The 15,904-nt window shown below is 38.3% G+C and overlaps 1 protein-coding gene across 2 annotated transcripts in view; it reads right to left on the bottom strand.

Annotated features, from left to right (window-relative positions):
- Nucleotides 1–15,904, bottom strand: part of MYOM3 (myomesin 3) — a 30,708-nt gene that overhangs the window by 4,261 nt on the left and 10,543 nt on the right. For both annotated transcript variants that reach the window (XM_080379839.1, XM_080379840.1), the window contains 23 exons: nucleotides 15,535–15,579; nucleotides 15,169–15,309; nucleotides 14,014–14,175; nucleotides 13,596–13,737; nucleotides 13,304–13,503; nucleotides 12,949–13,002; nucleotides 12,493–12,620; nucleotides 11,700–11,883; nucleotides 10,734–10,908; nucleotides 9,974–10,095; nucleotides 9,105–9,292; nucleotides 8,802–8,928; nucleotides 8,149–8,327; nucleotides 7,958–8,072; nucleotides 7,538–7,694; nucleotides 7,051–7,160; nucleotides 6,519–6,563; nucleotides 6,252–6,388; nucleotides 4,516–4,660; nucleotides 3,454–3,513; nucleotides 2,408–2,475; nucleotides 1,970–2,080; nucleotides 817–904 (listed from right to left, as the gene is read on the bottom strand). In XM_080379839.1, coding sequence (XP_080235965.1) covers nucleotides 817–904; nucleotides 1,970–2,080; nucleotides 2,408–2,475; nucleotides 3,454–3,513; nucleotides 4,516–4,660; nucleotides 6,252–6,388; nucleotides 6,519–6,563; nucleotides 7,051–7,160; nucleotides 7,538–7,694; nucleotides 7,958–8,072; nucleotides 8,149–8,327; nucleotides 8,802–8,928; nucleotides 9,105–9,292; nucleotides 9,974–10,095; nucleotides 10,734–10,908; nucleotides 11,700–11,883; nucleotides 12,493–12,620; nucleotides 12,949–13,002; nucleotides 13,304–13,503; nucleotides 13,596–13,737; nucleotides 14,014–14,175; nucleotides 15,169–15,309; nucleotides 15,535–15,579 — 2,883 coding nt within the window. The remainder of the gene's footprint in view (nucleotides 1–816; nucleotides 905–1,969; nucleotides 2,081–2,407; nucleotides 2,476–3,453; nucleotides 3,514–4,515; nucleotides 4,661–6,251; nucleotides 6,389–6,518; nucleotides 6,564–7,050; nucleotides 7,161–7,537; nucleotides 7,695–7,957; nucleotides 8,073–8,148; nucleotides 8,328–8,801; nucleotides 8,929–9,104; nucleotides 9,293–9,973; nucleotides 10,096–10,733; nucleotides 10,909–11,699; nucleotides 11,884–12,492; nucleotides 12,621–12,948; nucleotides 13,003–13,303; nucleotides 13,504–13,595; nucleotides 13,738–14,013; nucleotides 14,176–15,168; nucleotides 15,310–15,534; nucleotides 15,580–15,904) is intronic.

Raw genomic sequence — 15,904 nt, 5'->3', positions numbered from 1 at the left:
TAAGTGATAGATTCCAGATGTCACGGTAGGATCTAATCTTGGGAAGCAGAATCCTCTGATTGATGCTGAGTTGAAGTGACTGAAAAATTACTGAGCTTTTAACTGTGGTGCTTGACAGAATTTATAATGCAGTCATAGCTTGATAAATGACTACATATGTAAATGACATTACGATGTCAGCATTGCATATTTATTTTTCAATTTCCAGAGCATATTCAGAACACTGAAAAGTGTTCTTTTCAAGCAGGAATCTGCAGTAACATGTAATTGTATTTCCACTTGATGTTGTCTGTAACTACTATTCTGTTATAATTCAGCGTAAAATTTTTTTCACTGGTGAGGGATGCAGAGTGGAAATGGAAGTTTGTTCTCCCGGATGCTTTGGGGGACTGGCTGAACTTCCAGGAGTGAAAAGTTGTCTGTGGGTTATCAGTTGAAGTACAGTATGGACAGATGCAAAAACCCCTTCTGAGACAAGATGCAAAGGAGACTTACTCTGTTCATTAGACTCTGTATAACTCTTGCAGAATAAGAGACTGTTTTAAATAGTGCATTTTATTACTCCAATCTCACGTGAAATACTTGTGATTTTTAAAATTATTGGCGCACATATATACATATATATGCGATAGTAGATAGGAAACTCTTTACATTTGACCAGTAACTTTTAATGCAAGTTTTAATTCCTATAAAAGCATGTAGGTACTGTGGTAATTAACAGTGTGGTAGAAAGTTATGAGATTTGTTTTTAAATCCAAAATGAATCCCAGGCAGGGGTGTGAATATGTATTATTGCCTGATAGAATGTTCTCTTACCTCCTTTTGTGAGATCAAGTTGGGTATAGTCCTCTCCTCGGTCATCTGAAACAAGTGCTTTGTATTGGCCCTCATCTTCTTTGGTTATCTAGCAAATACATGTGTACATATGTAATATTTATTTAAAAAAAAAAACACAAAATGAAACACCCCACACACCCCCAACAGAAATTTCACATAGCATTGAAATAGGGCAGGGTTTGGAAAAAGGGGAAAAGCTGAGATTTTTTTCATCCCTGTCAATAAATTTGGCTGGACTGATCAGAAATGAGAGTAAAAAAAGGCATATTGCTCCAGAACCTCCTTTGAAAGGTTAGAGGGGCCCTGGTTTGTTATGAACTGATACATTGTCAGTTATGGAGAGTCAGTATCTCAGCTTTTGCCCTCAGTCACCATGTAGCACATTGGGTGCCCTTAGTGGTGTAAGGTACACCTAGGTCTGGGACCCAGTGATGACAAATGCCCACTGCTCCATAAATTTTCCGCGTGTTGCTTTGCTGATGCTCTTGACCCCCGGTGTTCTTGCTGGTCCTCAGACCTGTGTGAGCAGAGATTCCCATTCACATACATTTATCTACTTGTTTTCTATAGGTGGTTTGGCTGTTTGAAATTAAGGTGGAAAATCAAACACAAACAAGATTCGAACTAGCCATACAGAGATAGATTGTGCTAAAACTAACTGCACCACCAAGCTCCCTTTCTTCAGCTGGTTCTTCTGTGAGGTGGAGTTAAGATTACAAGGGGCATTATATCAGCTTGTCTTGCCTTTGCTATAGGTCAAGCCATAAAATTTCATCCAGTTATTTCTGTAATGACCTCAGTAACTTTTTTTTGTTACTAAAGTTCATCTTCAGAATAGGCAACCAGTCCTGATCAGAAAACCTGAAAAGCTCATGCTTTTCTTTTTAGCCAGTCAGGACATGTTAAAACTTTTAACAGCCACTCACTGTTAAAAACACCTCATTTCTAATTCAGATCTATCTGACTGTAATGTTAAATGGCTTCTTCTTTTGCGCTTTTCTCAGCATTTGTTCAGTTTCTTTCATTTAGTGGGCACTACCCAAAACACACATGGAATATTAATAAGATCAATCCGTATTTTTTGCATTTTCATGTGATTACCACAGCCTCTGAGTTGTTTTTTGTTTTTTACCTTTTTAATACGAAGAGTTCCTATCCCAGTCTGTGGATCAAACACACCATCTGCTCGTGCTTTCTTATTGAAGAACCATTGGAAGCTGGTGTCCTTTCTCAGGTTTGTTGCCTGTTTGAAGCCAACATTTAGAAGTCAGGGTCCCAAATGCATTTTATTTCTGAATGCCTGGCTGTCCTTCTAATATGAAACATCACTTGCATTAGAGGATTGTTACAGAATCTTAGAAACTTCCTTCTCTATTAAAATTTCTGTCCAAGATATACTATCTCAATTTTCTTTTTAACTTAACATTTTAATCTTAACTTTTTTACTTTCATTGGTTTGCAGTGAAGCATTTGGATGAGCACTGTTTATACCCTCCCCTTAAAATTCACAAGTAAAATTTAATGTTAAAGGAATTCAGACTGTGCAGTTGCATCACATAGCGGTATGTACCTTGCAGGTAAGGACTACTTCACAGTTCTCAGTAACTTTCCATTTCAAGTTCTCTATAAAATGTGGACCTATAAAAGAAAATAAACGTCTTTTGCAATGCATTGCCACAACTCTCAAGTGTTACCTGCAGAAATGCCTCCATCTCGTGGTGAATCGCCGCAGTGCGGTCTGTAGGGAGTAATGCGCCCTACTGAGTTCCGCGTGCAATAGACATCACAATTTAGAACATATAATTGTTGCTAGTTTTGTAATGTCCTTAGGTAACGTATCTTTGTTGAGGAATCCTATGTCAAAATGTAGTTAATGATGCTGCTTCACCAGTCCTTTATGACTCTACTTTGCATCAAGTCAGTGTAGGAGCTGATAGATATTTCCCAGGTGAACTGCAATTGAATAGAACCATATAATTTCTGATTTTCTTCCTGATTCTGAGAGGGTAAAAGGGGGGACAGATTACTTTATATACACTTTCATCTTACACTAAGCATCTCTGAAGATAGGAAACTAGACCCATAGTCTAGTGTGGTATCACACTTACTATTAAGTGAATATTTTTATCCCCGCTTGAAGGGGATCACCTTTCCAATTGTAGTATTTTTTCTCTGAAACTGTTTTATAAACGTCCTTATTCATGAATATAAGATGGTGGATAAAATTTAAGTGGAATGCATGTTTCGTTCTTTTTAAATTTATGTAGAGAATCATATTTTTTACAAGGAAAGTGAGTGGATCTCAATTACATGATATATATTATGATTGGACAGTTTTCAGAATTCAGAAATGTTCCGTGTTGCAACACTGATGCAGAAAATCAATACTGAGGATTGTCTAGCATAGCTAAAACTATTTAAATACATTATTTTGATTTCTAAGAGCAGAGCAGAGTATCTTAAGGAATCTTATCCTATTGTATTAATCAGCTTAAATAATACGCTTTTAAAAGATGATGTATTTAGGAAAAGTATTTAGAGTGAAATAGCTTTGCTTAGGTTTTGCCATCTCATTGGTGTAGTTCTGGCAAGTCATTAACCTTCATCTTATCTTACCCTGCTTTTTCTTCCATTCTCGCCGTTTTGCATCAGCCTCCTCTGCAACTTTAGCAAAACCTATGAGAACAGCAATGATCAAAGTCAACAACCCCCCTGCTGTTTCTCAGTGTAACACTTTAGAAATTTCTGATCACAAAAGGTATTATCATTAGAGCTGTGATGTTTGTTTGAAAGACATCTCTGGCACATGAGTTACCTCTAGTCTCCACTGAGAACACTGAACAGGTTTAGAGCCATCATTCTTTCATTGAACTGGTTGCTGAGAACCAAACATTTATTTTCATTAAAAAAGAATCTTTGAAAACCTGACCATTATGCATTTAGGAAATTAAATAGGAGTTTTGACATACAAAAAGGTAGGCTAGAAACCCTGAAATTAAAGTATTTTAAAACTAAGAGACATAGAAGGCAGTGGAGAGCATAGATTTTACCTCTTGTAGACCACTGTATTTAACTTCAATTATCTCTACTTCCTTCATTGTCAGTAAAGTGGGCACTTTTAGAGCACAGTTCATCAAATTTATTTTATATCCTGAACTTGGCATGTGCTGAATCGCTGCCTGTTTCTCTGCACTGTTTGTAAAGGGAGTCAAGTAGACTTGACATTTTATAAACACTTTCCATTCAACAAGTTCAGAATCTTTAGAAGGTCACTGGAAAGCAAACTGCAAGAACTGAAAATAGAGATAGACACTGTATGGGGAAGCACTTGGATGAGAATCATGTCATACAGTTTACTGCCAAGACATAGTTTGCCATGGCAAGATATGTAAAATATTTGAAAAAAATAACTAAGCATTCCACTGTATATTTTGCTTTGGCAAACTGTTTTTGTGATCAAGGACCCTAGCTATAAGATCAAAAGCTTCAATTTATGTTAAAGAGAAATTCAGATTTCTTACATGATTCCTGGACTTTAAATGTGTCCTAAAATAAATATTTGTTCTCCCCATTCCCAGTGTGGCATTATAACTGTTGGAAAAACTTTGGGGCCTTAAGTGCCTCGAAGACTTTCCACTGAGCATGGCAGTCTATATTTGATCCTGAATTTCCACTTACATTCATCCACAAGAACTAGGGTGAATTGATTTTTAGCTTTTCCATCTTGCAGCTGGGCTGTGTACATCCCTTTATCATCATCACAGAAGTTCTGGATTATCAGTTCTACGAGACCTTTTCCTTTGACAAAATTTATCTTATGTGTCTGTGTAAAACAAAGGAAATATGATAAACTGAAGAGTTTTTCCTCAGCAGAACTGTTCCAAGGTCAGATCCTGGCACAGCATCTTCTACAACACTCAGAGATTACAGTCCTTTTGTAGATGTATCCTTATATTCTTCCCTTATCTTACAGGAGTAATGAAGCCAACACATTCTTGATATTCTATATTCTGGGATTCATCTATTATATTCTTATGTACATAGGTAGAGTAGAATTGCTTACAGCAGAACTTGTATCTGCGAGAAAGTTTCTGTTAAAACCACATAACACAATACATTCTTTCTCGTGGATATTACAGACTTTTCTGCTTACCAGAATTTCAATGGCTTTTAGTATAATAGGAGTGTTGCACTTAATTACACATCTGTGGCACGTAGCTGCATATTTGGGCAATGATGAGTAATACTGCCACCCTCTTGACATCATGCAAGCACTACTGAGCCTTTTATACATACACCCCGAAACCTTCCAGATGCTTAGACATAAATATCATCATTATGCCTTACTGCCTTGTTTGCTCTAAGCAAATATTATTGTTGCAAAGAGCTTGACAAATACTTTGTAATCGTGCATAACCACGTCAGTTCTCCAGTGTAGAAAAGACAGTTCTTGGAACAGACAAAGCTTTCAATAAATTTCCTAAACATTGCTTTAAAAAAACCCATTGCAATAACAGCTCTGAAATTCTTTGGCCTAGCCCTATCCCTTTGTTACATCTATTCTTTTTGTTATCTTGGTGTTGCTAGACTGCATGTAACTGACAGGCGAGTGATTTATATTGTTCTTCATTCTCAACTGTTCGCCCCTCTGGTCCTGTCATTCCAAATACTTTTTAAGTGTTATAATATCAACTTGATATGGGAAGACAAGGAAGAGGCTGGAAATTTTTTTTTTTAATGTATCAGAAGCTTGGAATGCACTGTAACACTTGATGCAGTGTTATTTCCAGTGCTTCAGACTGAGAAATAAATCACTTTCATGTGCTCTTAGAATTCATGAAATTTATCCATATTTAGTTCAAAGAGGTGGAAAGCTGCAGCTTTGCTTGGTGAAGCAGAAGAAAAATACCCTGTCTCATTGTGAGAGATAGTATTTCTTTAGCATCTGCTGAAATGAGTCAGGTTTGTTCATCCAAGACAAAGCTCTCTGTCGTGCACAGGTGCATTTGTGGTACCAGATGAATTGCATATGGCTGAGGTTTGTTGTTAGGAAATTCCTTTAGAAAAGGGAAGTCTCTGTCAGAGGCAGCCTCTCAGGAGGGGTAGATAACAGGAAAGCTGGATGTTCTCTGAGTATTACCACTGAAGGTTTTGCTGGCCACACCACTGAGGAATATTGCACCGTCTTTGACTAACAGTGTCAATGCTGCAGCCTTGCTTGATAGTACGATTCACTGCTTGAGAATGAGACAGGTGGCTTTATGCATAGTGGAAAACCATGCCCTAGAGTATTCCTAAACCACACATCAAAATATCTGATGGAAATTTAGAAAACTGGGAACGTACTCATTTGCTCTATCTCCCTGTTCAGCAGAGGGAAAGTAAGTCAGAATTAAAACCAAAACAAAACATACTGGAGTACTTGTAAGCTCCTTGTCATTGAAGATTAAATGCAGCTTTGCATTTGGTGACAGCTTTTCAACCTCCAGCCACAGCCGCACTTCTCCTTTCTCCAGAACATCAACGTTCCATCCAGATATCAGCTTGATCACTAGAAAACAGAGAACCATGGAGGGGAATTCACAGGCAAAACACGAAATTCGGCTCAGCCAGGGTTATGCTGGAGTTCCCCCTTCCAGATTCGATACGTATGGTAGTGGCTTCTTACTGGCTCAACTTACATGGGTTCCTGATTTCGTGGCTTCGTTTTAATAACTTGTCCAGATCTGAAATGCAAAGAATAACAAGTCATTTAGATTAGGACGACTAGGCCAAAACAAGTCCCTTGTATCAATTTAATTTGTTAATGAGCTTTATGTCAAGAAGATTGTAAGTTCAAAACATTCAATAGCGGGGAGGGCTAGAAAACATTGTGAAGATCATTCTTAGTTATGTCCAAATAAAATGTTGGTTGTATCAATTCAAGAAACGTGTTAAAGAAGTTTTAAATCACTGTGATAGTGTGGATGTGTGTGAAATCTGAACTGTAATGGAAAAATGACCTTCTAGAAGCACGGAATCTTTTCTTAGGAGTCTGTAAAAGAAACTGCCCTCGAGCCTTCAAGGAATGGGAAACATCTTTCTAATGATGCCACGATTATTAAGTGACATCAGTCACTTACTATTCCTCTACAAGAAACTTTCCTTTAAACATCTAATATTAGAAAACTATGGCACATTAGATTTTTGTTCTTGTCAGTTAGTAGTTTTTACCTTCTTTTGTTAAAGTGCAGCTGGCAGAGATATCATCGTCTACATCCGTGACCTCCACTGAATATGTACCCAGATCCTTTTCTGATGGGTCTTTCAGTATAAGCTTAGATCTTAGAAATAAAAGTAATAATAAAATTGTTTTCATTTATGTCTTCTGTAACAGAATGCAATACATTTGATACACCTGGAACATTAAATATAGTACTCATTGCCATTTTTATATGACACTTAAGAGCAAGGCAGAAACAATATCAATATGACGACTGATGCTTCCCTTTTGTGACCTGATGATTACGCTGAATGTCCTGTTTCATGGACACCAGAGCTGAGAATCAGGGACAGAGGTTTGCAGTTCAATAGCGTATATGTATTTTAGCTGGATATTGGAAGGAGAGGGAAATGTTTGGCTTCATATTTTTGTCAGTGTTTAGTGTGTTCTTTATTTGACAGTCCAAAATTATTTTCTCACTGTGTGTTACATACTCACTTATTGCCTTTCTCCTCAGTCTGAACTCTGTCAGCATCTGGTGGTCCTTCATTATCCTTTGACCAGATAAATTCAGAGGAGTCATTCTTTTCAGGAGCTTCAAAAGCCATATAAATGAAACCTTCTTCATCAACCCCAAGTTCAATTTCATTTGTGCCTGTATGGGCAAAAAACCCAAAAAACATTCCTTATCAAAACAGATCAGGGTTTAGCTTCTGGACATCTAGCTCAAAAAAAGGAAAAAAAAGATGGTATACAGCTAGTGTAAATTAATTTGAGCAGTTTGATTTGCTAAGCTTTCTTTTGATGGAGGTTCTTTCTTGCTATGAAACATGTAGTTGATGTTTCATAAGCATTTTTTTACTAGAATCATCGTAGTAGTTACAGACTTGCACAATCTTATCACTTTTAGTTTCATACCAGGTTTGGTTTTAGCTACCACAGGATCTGAGGGGAGTGAAGCTGGTCCAATTCCAGCCTTGTTCAGTGCTCTTACTCGGAAAATATAGCATTTCCCTGTCTCCAGATCTGAAACCTGCAGGAAAGAATGACAGAAATTAATATAAGACTAAATGAGAAGCAACACTTGGATACTAAGTGCATATACAGACCTTCATATGGGTGGTGGCGACAGACTGCTTATTTATTTGTTTCCATTCCTCTGACCCTTCTTCACACATGTCTACATAATACCCTGTAACTGGACCTGCTCCTATGTACAGTGGTGCTTCCCAGTGCAGCTTTAGGGATGAGTCTCTTATTTCAGTGCACTTCACATCATAAGGAGGACCTGTTCAAAGAAGGGTAGGCTGTCAACAGTACCATTTAAAAATGCAACCAGGTGTGATTTGTTTGAGCTTGAGATCAGAAAGCAGAGAGTTTTAAGATAACAAGTGAATAGGGGGTCCATAGGAGATGCTTTCCATGCTAATTAACTGTAGAGGTAGGTTCTAGAAAAAAGCATACATCAGCTGGTCTAATGTTATTTGCTTTGGTGTAATATACAAAAACATTAGGATATTAGATCCAGATTCTTCATTCTCTGGAAACAATATTATTAAAAATACCTGAGTGCTGTATCTGTATGATGCAGAAATAATACCCTATGTCTGAATTGGAACTTACCTAGAAGTGTTTGTGTGCTTCTCTGTACTGGGAACCACCCTTACACAGTTCTATAGTTTTCAGAAGTCACAGAAGAGTGAGGAGATAACTAGTATACCTGGTAAAATTTTTCTGGCTGCTGCTTTTAAATGAGAGATACCTGGTTCTGGCATTGTCCATTCCTCACATTTGAACAAGTCACTAGGTTCAGATACTTCCCCAACACCAGCCATGTTCATTGCACAGGCACGGAATTCATACAGGTGGCCTTCCTCAAGGTTCCGGACCTTTGGGTTTAGAAGTGCAAACAGACAATTAGTACAGCCCTGCATGGTTGTAGTTTTGTGAGGGTAGGAAGAGAGTTCTAGACCAGAGGAAGTAGAGGAAAACCAGCTCATCCCTTGTTACAGCTATGTTTCCCACTATGCTTAAAGAAGGACAGTATTCGATCTGAAAAGAATACCATGTAAAACCGTTGAGGAATCGGCTGAGTATTGACTTCATGCCAGTCTAGTTCAGATGTATCGTGCTGATCCAGGAAATATCCCAGAATCTTTGTTCCTCCCTTGCGCTTCGGGGGTTTCCAGCCAATGGTCATGTTAGTCTTCCCACAGTTTAGAAGAACAAACCCGTGCGGTGCTGATGGACAGGCTGTGCAGCAAAGGCAGAGAGGAAACAGGGTATATTGTTCAGTGCAGGTTTGGGATCTAGGGATTGGGAAAAGAGGTGTAGCTATGGGATGAGTGGGCTGAGGAAACCTCTGTGTGCTCATACCAGATATGATTCTGTTTGTGTTGAGGCCCTTTAATACCACTTTTTGCAGTGTAAGAATATTTGAAAATGACCAGATTCTTATTTGGAAGTCACAGCCAAAGTCATGGATGTGTCTCAGGATGTTTCTTGCCTGTTGTTTTATGGTTTGTCTGACGGAAAAAGATGGAAGTAGTGGGTCAATAAAATGGAGAAGATGGAGGGTTAGATACTGGCTAATGTGTTTGGTGGGATTTTGTAATTGCCCTGGAGAAATTCACAGTGCTGATTTCAAGGTATCAGCATAATTGAGCACTTAAAATGGTCACTTGTACCAGTGCCAAATTAATACTGAAAATGTAACATGCTGCTAAGTCAAAACGCTAATTATTTCTGTCCACCCTTGACAAGTATAATTGATGACAGGAGCTGCAGGGTACAAGAAAATCAGTTCCCTGTTGCTTTGCTTTGCTTATCTGCTCAACATTATTACCATTACATGTAACGATAGCTACATGTGATAGATACATTTTCAAGAGATTTAATTATTGCATGTATGTGCATGTATACGTTACAACTTACCGATAGCTGGCCTTACAATGATAGGATCTGTTTCTGGTGAGCTTTCGCTTAGTCCCGCCTCGCTGACAGATTTCACACAAAAGACGTATTCTTTTCCAGGCTGCAGCCCAGGAACAGTAAATCTAGGAGACCAAATTAATATGTGTGGCTTTTACTTTTTAAAGTACGGGTAAACAATCTTTTGAACAGACAGAAATACATTTTAATAAGGCATTGTTACTATACAAAATCATTATTCACCATTACAAATTACAGTGCACTGTGGTGTCACGTAAAATGGCTACCAATAAATCAGTAAACACAGATCAGGTAGAGAGGTATCACACTGCTGGCTGGCATTGTCAGTAGAATAAATAGGACTTTTTAATGGACTTTTTCTGCTTGACATGTGACCCCCCCAGCTAGACAGGTATTCTAAATCCTATGTGTGAGTGACACCAACTTACTCTACTGGAAAGGAAGCAAAAAAAAAAAGGAATGTGGTTCTACTGGTGCTACAAGGTCTCTAAACCTTCTGCAGATCCACACTCTATGAAGATACACACAGACTTTGCTGATTGTCTGGCTTCAGATGTAAAAGTGAGACTTTGAGCAATATTTAGTTCTAAAAAGAGGACATGGTGTTTGTGTGCACGCAAGCCTGTGTGTGTGTGTGGTGAAAGAAGTTCTTTTTTTATCTGAAATATGACTCCAGCCATAAACAGAAGTATCCAAGTTGGCACCCTGTCTTCTCTCAATGGAGTATAATAGCTGAACTCACTCGTTACATGTCACGGGCTTATTATTGACAGTTTGCCATTCTTCTGTCCCAGTCTCCCGACAGTATATGTAGTAGCCAAGAGGCTCGAAGCCATCCTTTAACTTATCCCACTGCAGAACAACAGATGTCTTGGTGTCTCTGAAAGCTAAAACCTGAGATGGTGGAGGCAGAGTAGCTAAAAAAAGAAAAAAAAAACACTGAGAAAAAAAGGGGTTTTAAAAATTTATAAATAAAAAAAAAAAAAGTGAGTTGGCCGGTTGGATTTATTAACTTTTCCAGAGCACCATTTTTGAATTACCATGGGCATTGTTCCAGTCTACAGCCTATATTTTTATGTTTTATGGCAAAAAATATGGATTTGCCATATCTCATATTCCTGTCCCTTACAGCCTGTTGATTTCTACAGAGTTAGACCTACTTAACCACCTGAAGTAGAGGAGAAAGGAGACTCATATAGTAACTCTCATTAACTCCACTGTGAAATGGGACCTGTTTCATTGCTGAGAAAAATGACAGTATGAATGAACACTAGGGCAACTTTAATATGGGAGAATATAAAAAAAGAATGAGTGCTCATCTTGGCGAAGACTGCTGTTCTATCTGAAGCTCCCAGAAACAGGCTGCTTCAGCAGTCGTATCATTCCTTCCAGCACTGCTCTGTGTAACCTCTCTCTTACGCAGCGCTGGAAGCATACTTGGATTAAACACAGGCTTCAACTGTTTCTTACCGTATTAGATGTAATTCCCCCATCATTGCTTGGTTAGATTTACACTGCACTGACCAACTGCAAAGTAATTAAATGAGGATTTAAGGCTTTAAGAGATTTCCTGATATCAAAGCAACTGCTGTGCAGTCATGTATCATGAAGTTTAAAGGAAAGGGCAAGCAGGGGAACCCACACATTACTTCATAGTACATCTCCTTTTCCATATCATTAGTGTAGAGCATATTAATGAAATAATTACCCAGTTTTGCTCCAGCAGTTACAGGCTCACTGGGCAGGGATGGCTCACTGATTCCATACTTGTTAACAGATCGCACACGGAAACAGTATGATTTTCCTTTAACAAGATCAAAGAGTGCAAATCTTGGGGAATTAACTGGCATATCCAGATTAACCATTTGCCAGGAGTTGCTGCCTGCAATTGACTGTAACGAAAAAAGTGATGATTTACAACTCAAGTTGTAATTCAAGCACAAAGCTGATCTTTACAGGAAAGTACTTAAAAACAAAAACCCAAACAAAAACTCAAACCAAAAATGTAAATTTGTTTCTAGTTGATATACCCAAACTTTTTCTCCTTGGCAACAGAGGGCCCCTTTGCAGCAGAAATGGTACAACAGATGGGAAATGAGTATGTATAAAAGCAGGTTGGTAGAAGATACTTATTAACGTGCAAAATGATTAGTGGGGAACAGGAGAGTGAACTATTGTGCAGTTCTTCACAGCTTTTCCACACTTAAGGGCCCACAGGGCAGCTACAGTCTTCCTGTTAAAACTCTGCTACTGTTCCATGGTGTAAAACTTACTTGTTTATCCTTTGTTAATCATTACTACTTGAGTCAGTGTCAAGAGTCAGGATCATAGCTCAAGTAAACTGTGGAGCTGGAGAGAGGCTGAGCAAGCCATTTTTGAGGCTGTAGTTCTCCAGTTATCGACACAGTGAATAGACTTGCCTATTAATAGTGCTATAGGCCATCTGAGAAATAAATGTTTCTGTTCTGCAATTTCTCTTCTGTGTGGTATTATTTTCTTACCATTTCCACATAATATTTCAGTGGCTCTTTGCCTCTTGGATCTGGTTCGTCCCAAGCCAAAGCCACATAATCTTCTCTGACTTCACTTGCATGAACATTGGTGGGTGGCAAGGGAATTTTAATATGTCCTATGGGAAGTCAGAATAGGCTATGCTTTTGTTATAAAGTCACAGGAAAAAAAAAGTTCTTTCACAATGGATTATCTTTTCTTACTGTAAAGTAACATTCTTCAATATAAATGAGGAGACTTAAAGCCTTTGGGGACATAGGGGCAAACCAAGTTTATTATAAAAGGCTGTGCTGTTTAGGATAGCTTCTGATACTTGTGCAGCTTACAGTGATGTTTCACCATATATTTTCCTAAGTGTGTTTTCTCTGGAGTCATTTTATTACAATTCTCCTTGTTAGTGCAATCATTCTTCTCAAAAGAATGGCTCAGCATAAATTTGAACTTACCTTCCAGGTCGTCCTTGAAAATTTCTATTGTCCTGCCTTCGTCGTATGGAATAACTGTAATATCAAACAGAGCATGTTATTCACTAAGAGAAGATGCTTGGGGCTTTTCAAGAAAGACAGAGCCCAGGACTGTGTCATTTTGTTATATGCATAATTATATACATTTCATTACACATACAATGAAATGTCATAACTGGTATTTTGATCTTTTTCTGTTCAGAGTAGTACTAAGGTGGGTTCAGCAAAAGCACAGCATGGCAGGACGTTGCAGTGATATTTGTGAGAATGGGGAGAATCTGGGTAAACTGCATTCAGTTATGCCTGCAGCCTCAGTTTGCTTGGTTTTAGTACAAACCTGTCACTCTCTTGTCTTTGCTGGGGTCATATGTTGTAACTGGATCACTGGTTTTTGAAGGATGACTGATGCCCATTTTATTGACAGCCTTTACTCGGAACTGGTATGTCTGTCCTTCAGCAAGGCCCAGGACAGGGTATCTGCAGGTTTTCACAGGCTTGTCATTGCATGGGACCCAATTCTCTGACCCCACAACACACCTGAAATGAAACACAGCCTATCGAGTTCCTTTGTGCTTTTTCTACAACATGATCTTGAGCTTTTTTTGCTCAAAGTTGATTAACATACAGACCTTTCAATGTAGTATCCCAGGATTGGACTTCCTCCATTGTCACTGGGTGCCACCCAAGAAAGAATCAAGCTGTCTTTATTTACATCATGGCATTTCACATTGAGTGGGGACCCAGGTGCGCCAGGTGTTTCTGCTGCAGCATCTGTAGAAATATCAAGTGATGGTGGATACATTTTTTCTTCTCTGTACCAAAATTTTCATTCAGTAGCTTAATTTTAAGTGTCTAAGGGCCTACATCCCAGTAATACAAGTCATATTTTCTAATACCTAAATCACTACTGAAAATACGACGTTTTGATAATTGTATCCATGCACAAAACCGAGAGAAATTTTCTTGTATGTGAGGTTGTGGATTTCTTTATGCCAAGGTATTAGGAAAGGAGCTTTTGTTCTAGATAGGATAGAATCCTGCTTATACCTCTAACAAACACGTAAGTGGTCTGCTCTTTATATCCATCCAGTGAGGGGACACGGATAGTGTAGAATCCCTCATCTTCTTTGTAAGCACATGACACTGTCACAGAAGCCTCCTGGTCTTTGTACTTTAGTTCCCGATGTTTGGAGTTTTGTAGCATCTCACCTGTGAAACATGAGAAGGGATAAAGGAACTACACCTGAACTGGTTGAGTCAGGAGTGGCATATTTCCAAATGCAGAAAAAAACACAAAGCAAGATGAGAGATCTGTAAGACACTCCTGATACTATTACTATTATTATTGTGCCTCTGAGTTACAGTCACGGACTCTGATCCTACTTTGATACTATGCCTCTCTGTTCCCTTTGTACGCGAATGCAGAGCAAAAAGCATGGTTCTTCTCCTGAAGAGCTTGCAGTCCAAGCAAAAAAGAGTAAAAAATGTGGCTTCAGATGAATTAGTCAGTAAAAGGTACTCTTCATATCAGGTAACTGGATGCTCTGAAGTCTGCCAAATATTATGCCAGCTCTAGCTGAGGATACATTACTGCTCAGCATGCAGGATCTTTTGTCCGAGTGGTGCTCAAACCAAGAAAATGGCATGTCACATACTGTGCATTTTCTGTATATTTTTCAGATCTGAGATATACATGCTACCCAAATTCTCCTCAAATCACTAAAGCCTGATAGGTCCTGCTATTTTCACAGCTGATTCTGGCAGAAGTGCTGGAATGACAAGAGCAGTCTTACTGAGTTGCTTCTGCTTCCAAAACTCAATAGCACAGAAAGATTACTAGTTTGGCTAAGATTGAAATCGTTGATTGCCAGCAGAACAACACAGCATATCCAAACGTTTTTTTAACTGGAGAACGACTGGCTTTTCAAATGCTTGGCATTTTCACTGTATAGAACTAAGGCTCTTAAACTATTCTTATGAGCAGGAATGTCATTGCCTACAAAAAATTTTAGTGGCATCATCCTTTTAAAAATGAGGAAAATACACAAATTAAATAATAACATCTGTATCTTGAGAAGAGCTGACAGCAGCTCAAGAATCCTGAGTCCTTATTCTCTTCTGTGAACATTAGCTCACAGCTATGAATTCAAAGGGCATATTCACATAGGTAAATGTATATAAACTTAGCTGTTGCATACAAACCATCTCTGAACCAAGTAATGTCTCGTTGGTGTTCAAGTAAATCAGAAGAGAAGTAACAGGAGAGAGTGAAAGGCTCCTTTTCTCTTGAAAATAAGGCTTTCAGTGGAAAAGCAAAATCTGCCTCTCTGGCCATAAGGGATCCTATGAAATAAGAGTAAAAGTTAGTGTGATAAAGAGACTTCCCAGAGCCTTCCTCCTTGCAGTATTTTTATTATCATATTTTTGGAGTGGTACCTGAGCCTTGAACTTTTAATGTGCATTCAGGCTAATAGGAAAAGCTATAGTTCAGGAAAAAAAATATAAAAGTGCTTCAGGCTATAAAATTAAAATAAATAATAACAACAACAACAACAATCATTTACTCACTTTTATATATTTCTGAATCAAATCCTGATTCTTTTCCATAATATTCTGTAAGACAAGAAGAAAATACATTTAGCAAATCTCATGCCGTTTGTCTCCCCTTCAAAAACATACAGTGATGCTCAGCAAACTACGTTTTTCCCTCAGACCAGCTCTTAATGTGAACCTTCAAAGTGTCGTCATGTGGTAAAACATTAATTCATTTGACAGCTGATGACCTTTACAAACATCTGAGGATGCATCTACATAGTAAATTGTTTGTATGACTATACTAGTGTAAGTCCAACTGCTTTAAATGCTTATGTGCACACAGTTATTCATTGCTAAAGAAGTTTTTTTTCAGTTTGGCTTTTATCTTTTTAAGCTGCACTAG

The sequence above is a fragment of the Falco punctatus genome (genome assembly GCF_963210335.1).
Source record: "Falco punctatus genome assembly, chromosome: 3".
Lineage (NCBI taxonomy): Eukaryota > Metazoa > Chordata > Aves > Falconiformes > Falconidae > Falco > Falco punctatus.
Note: the sequence above shows the minus strand (reverse complement) of the source record. Positions and strands in the feature narration are given on the sequence as shown.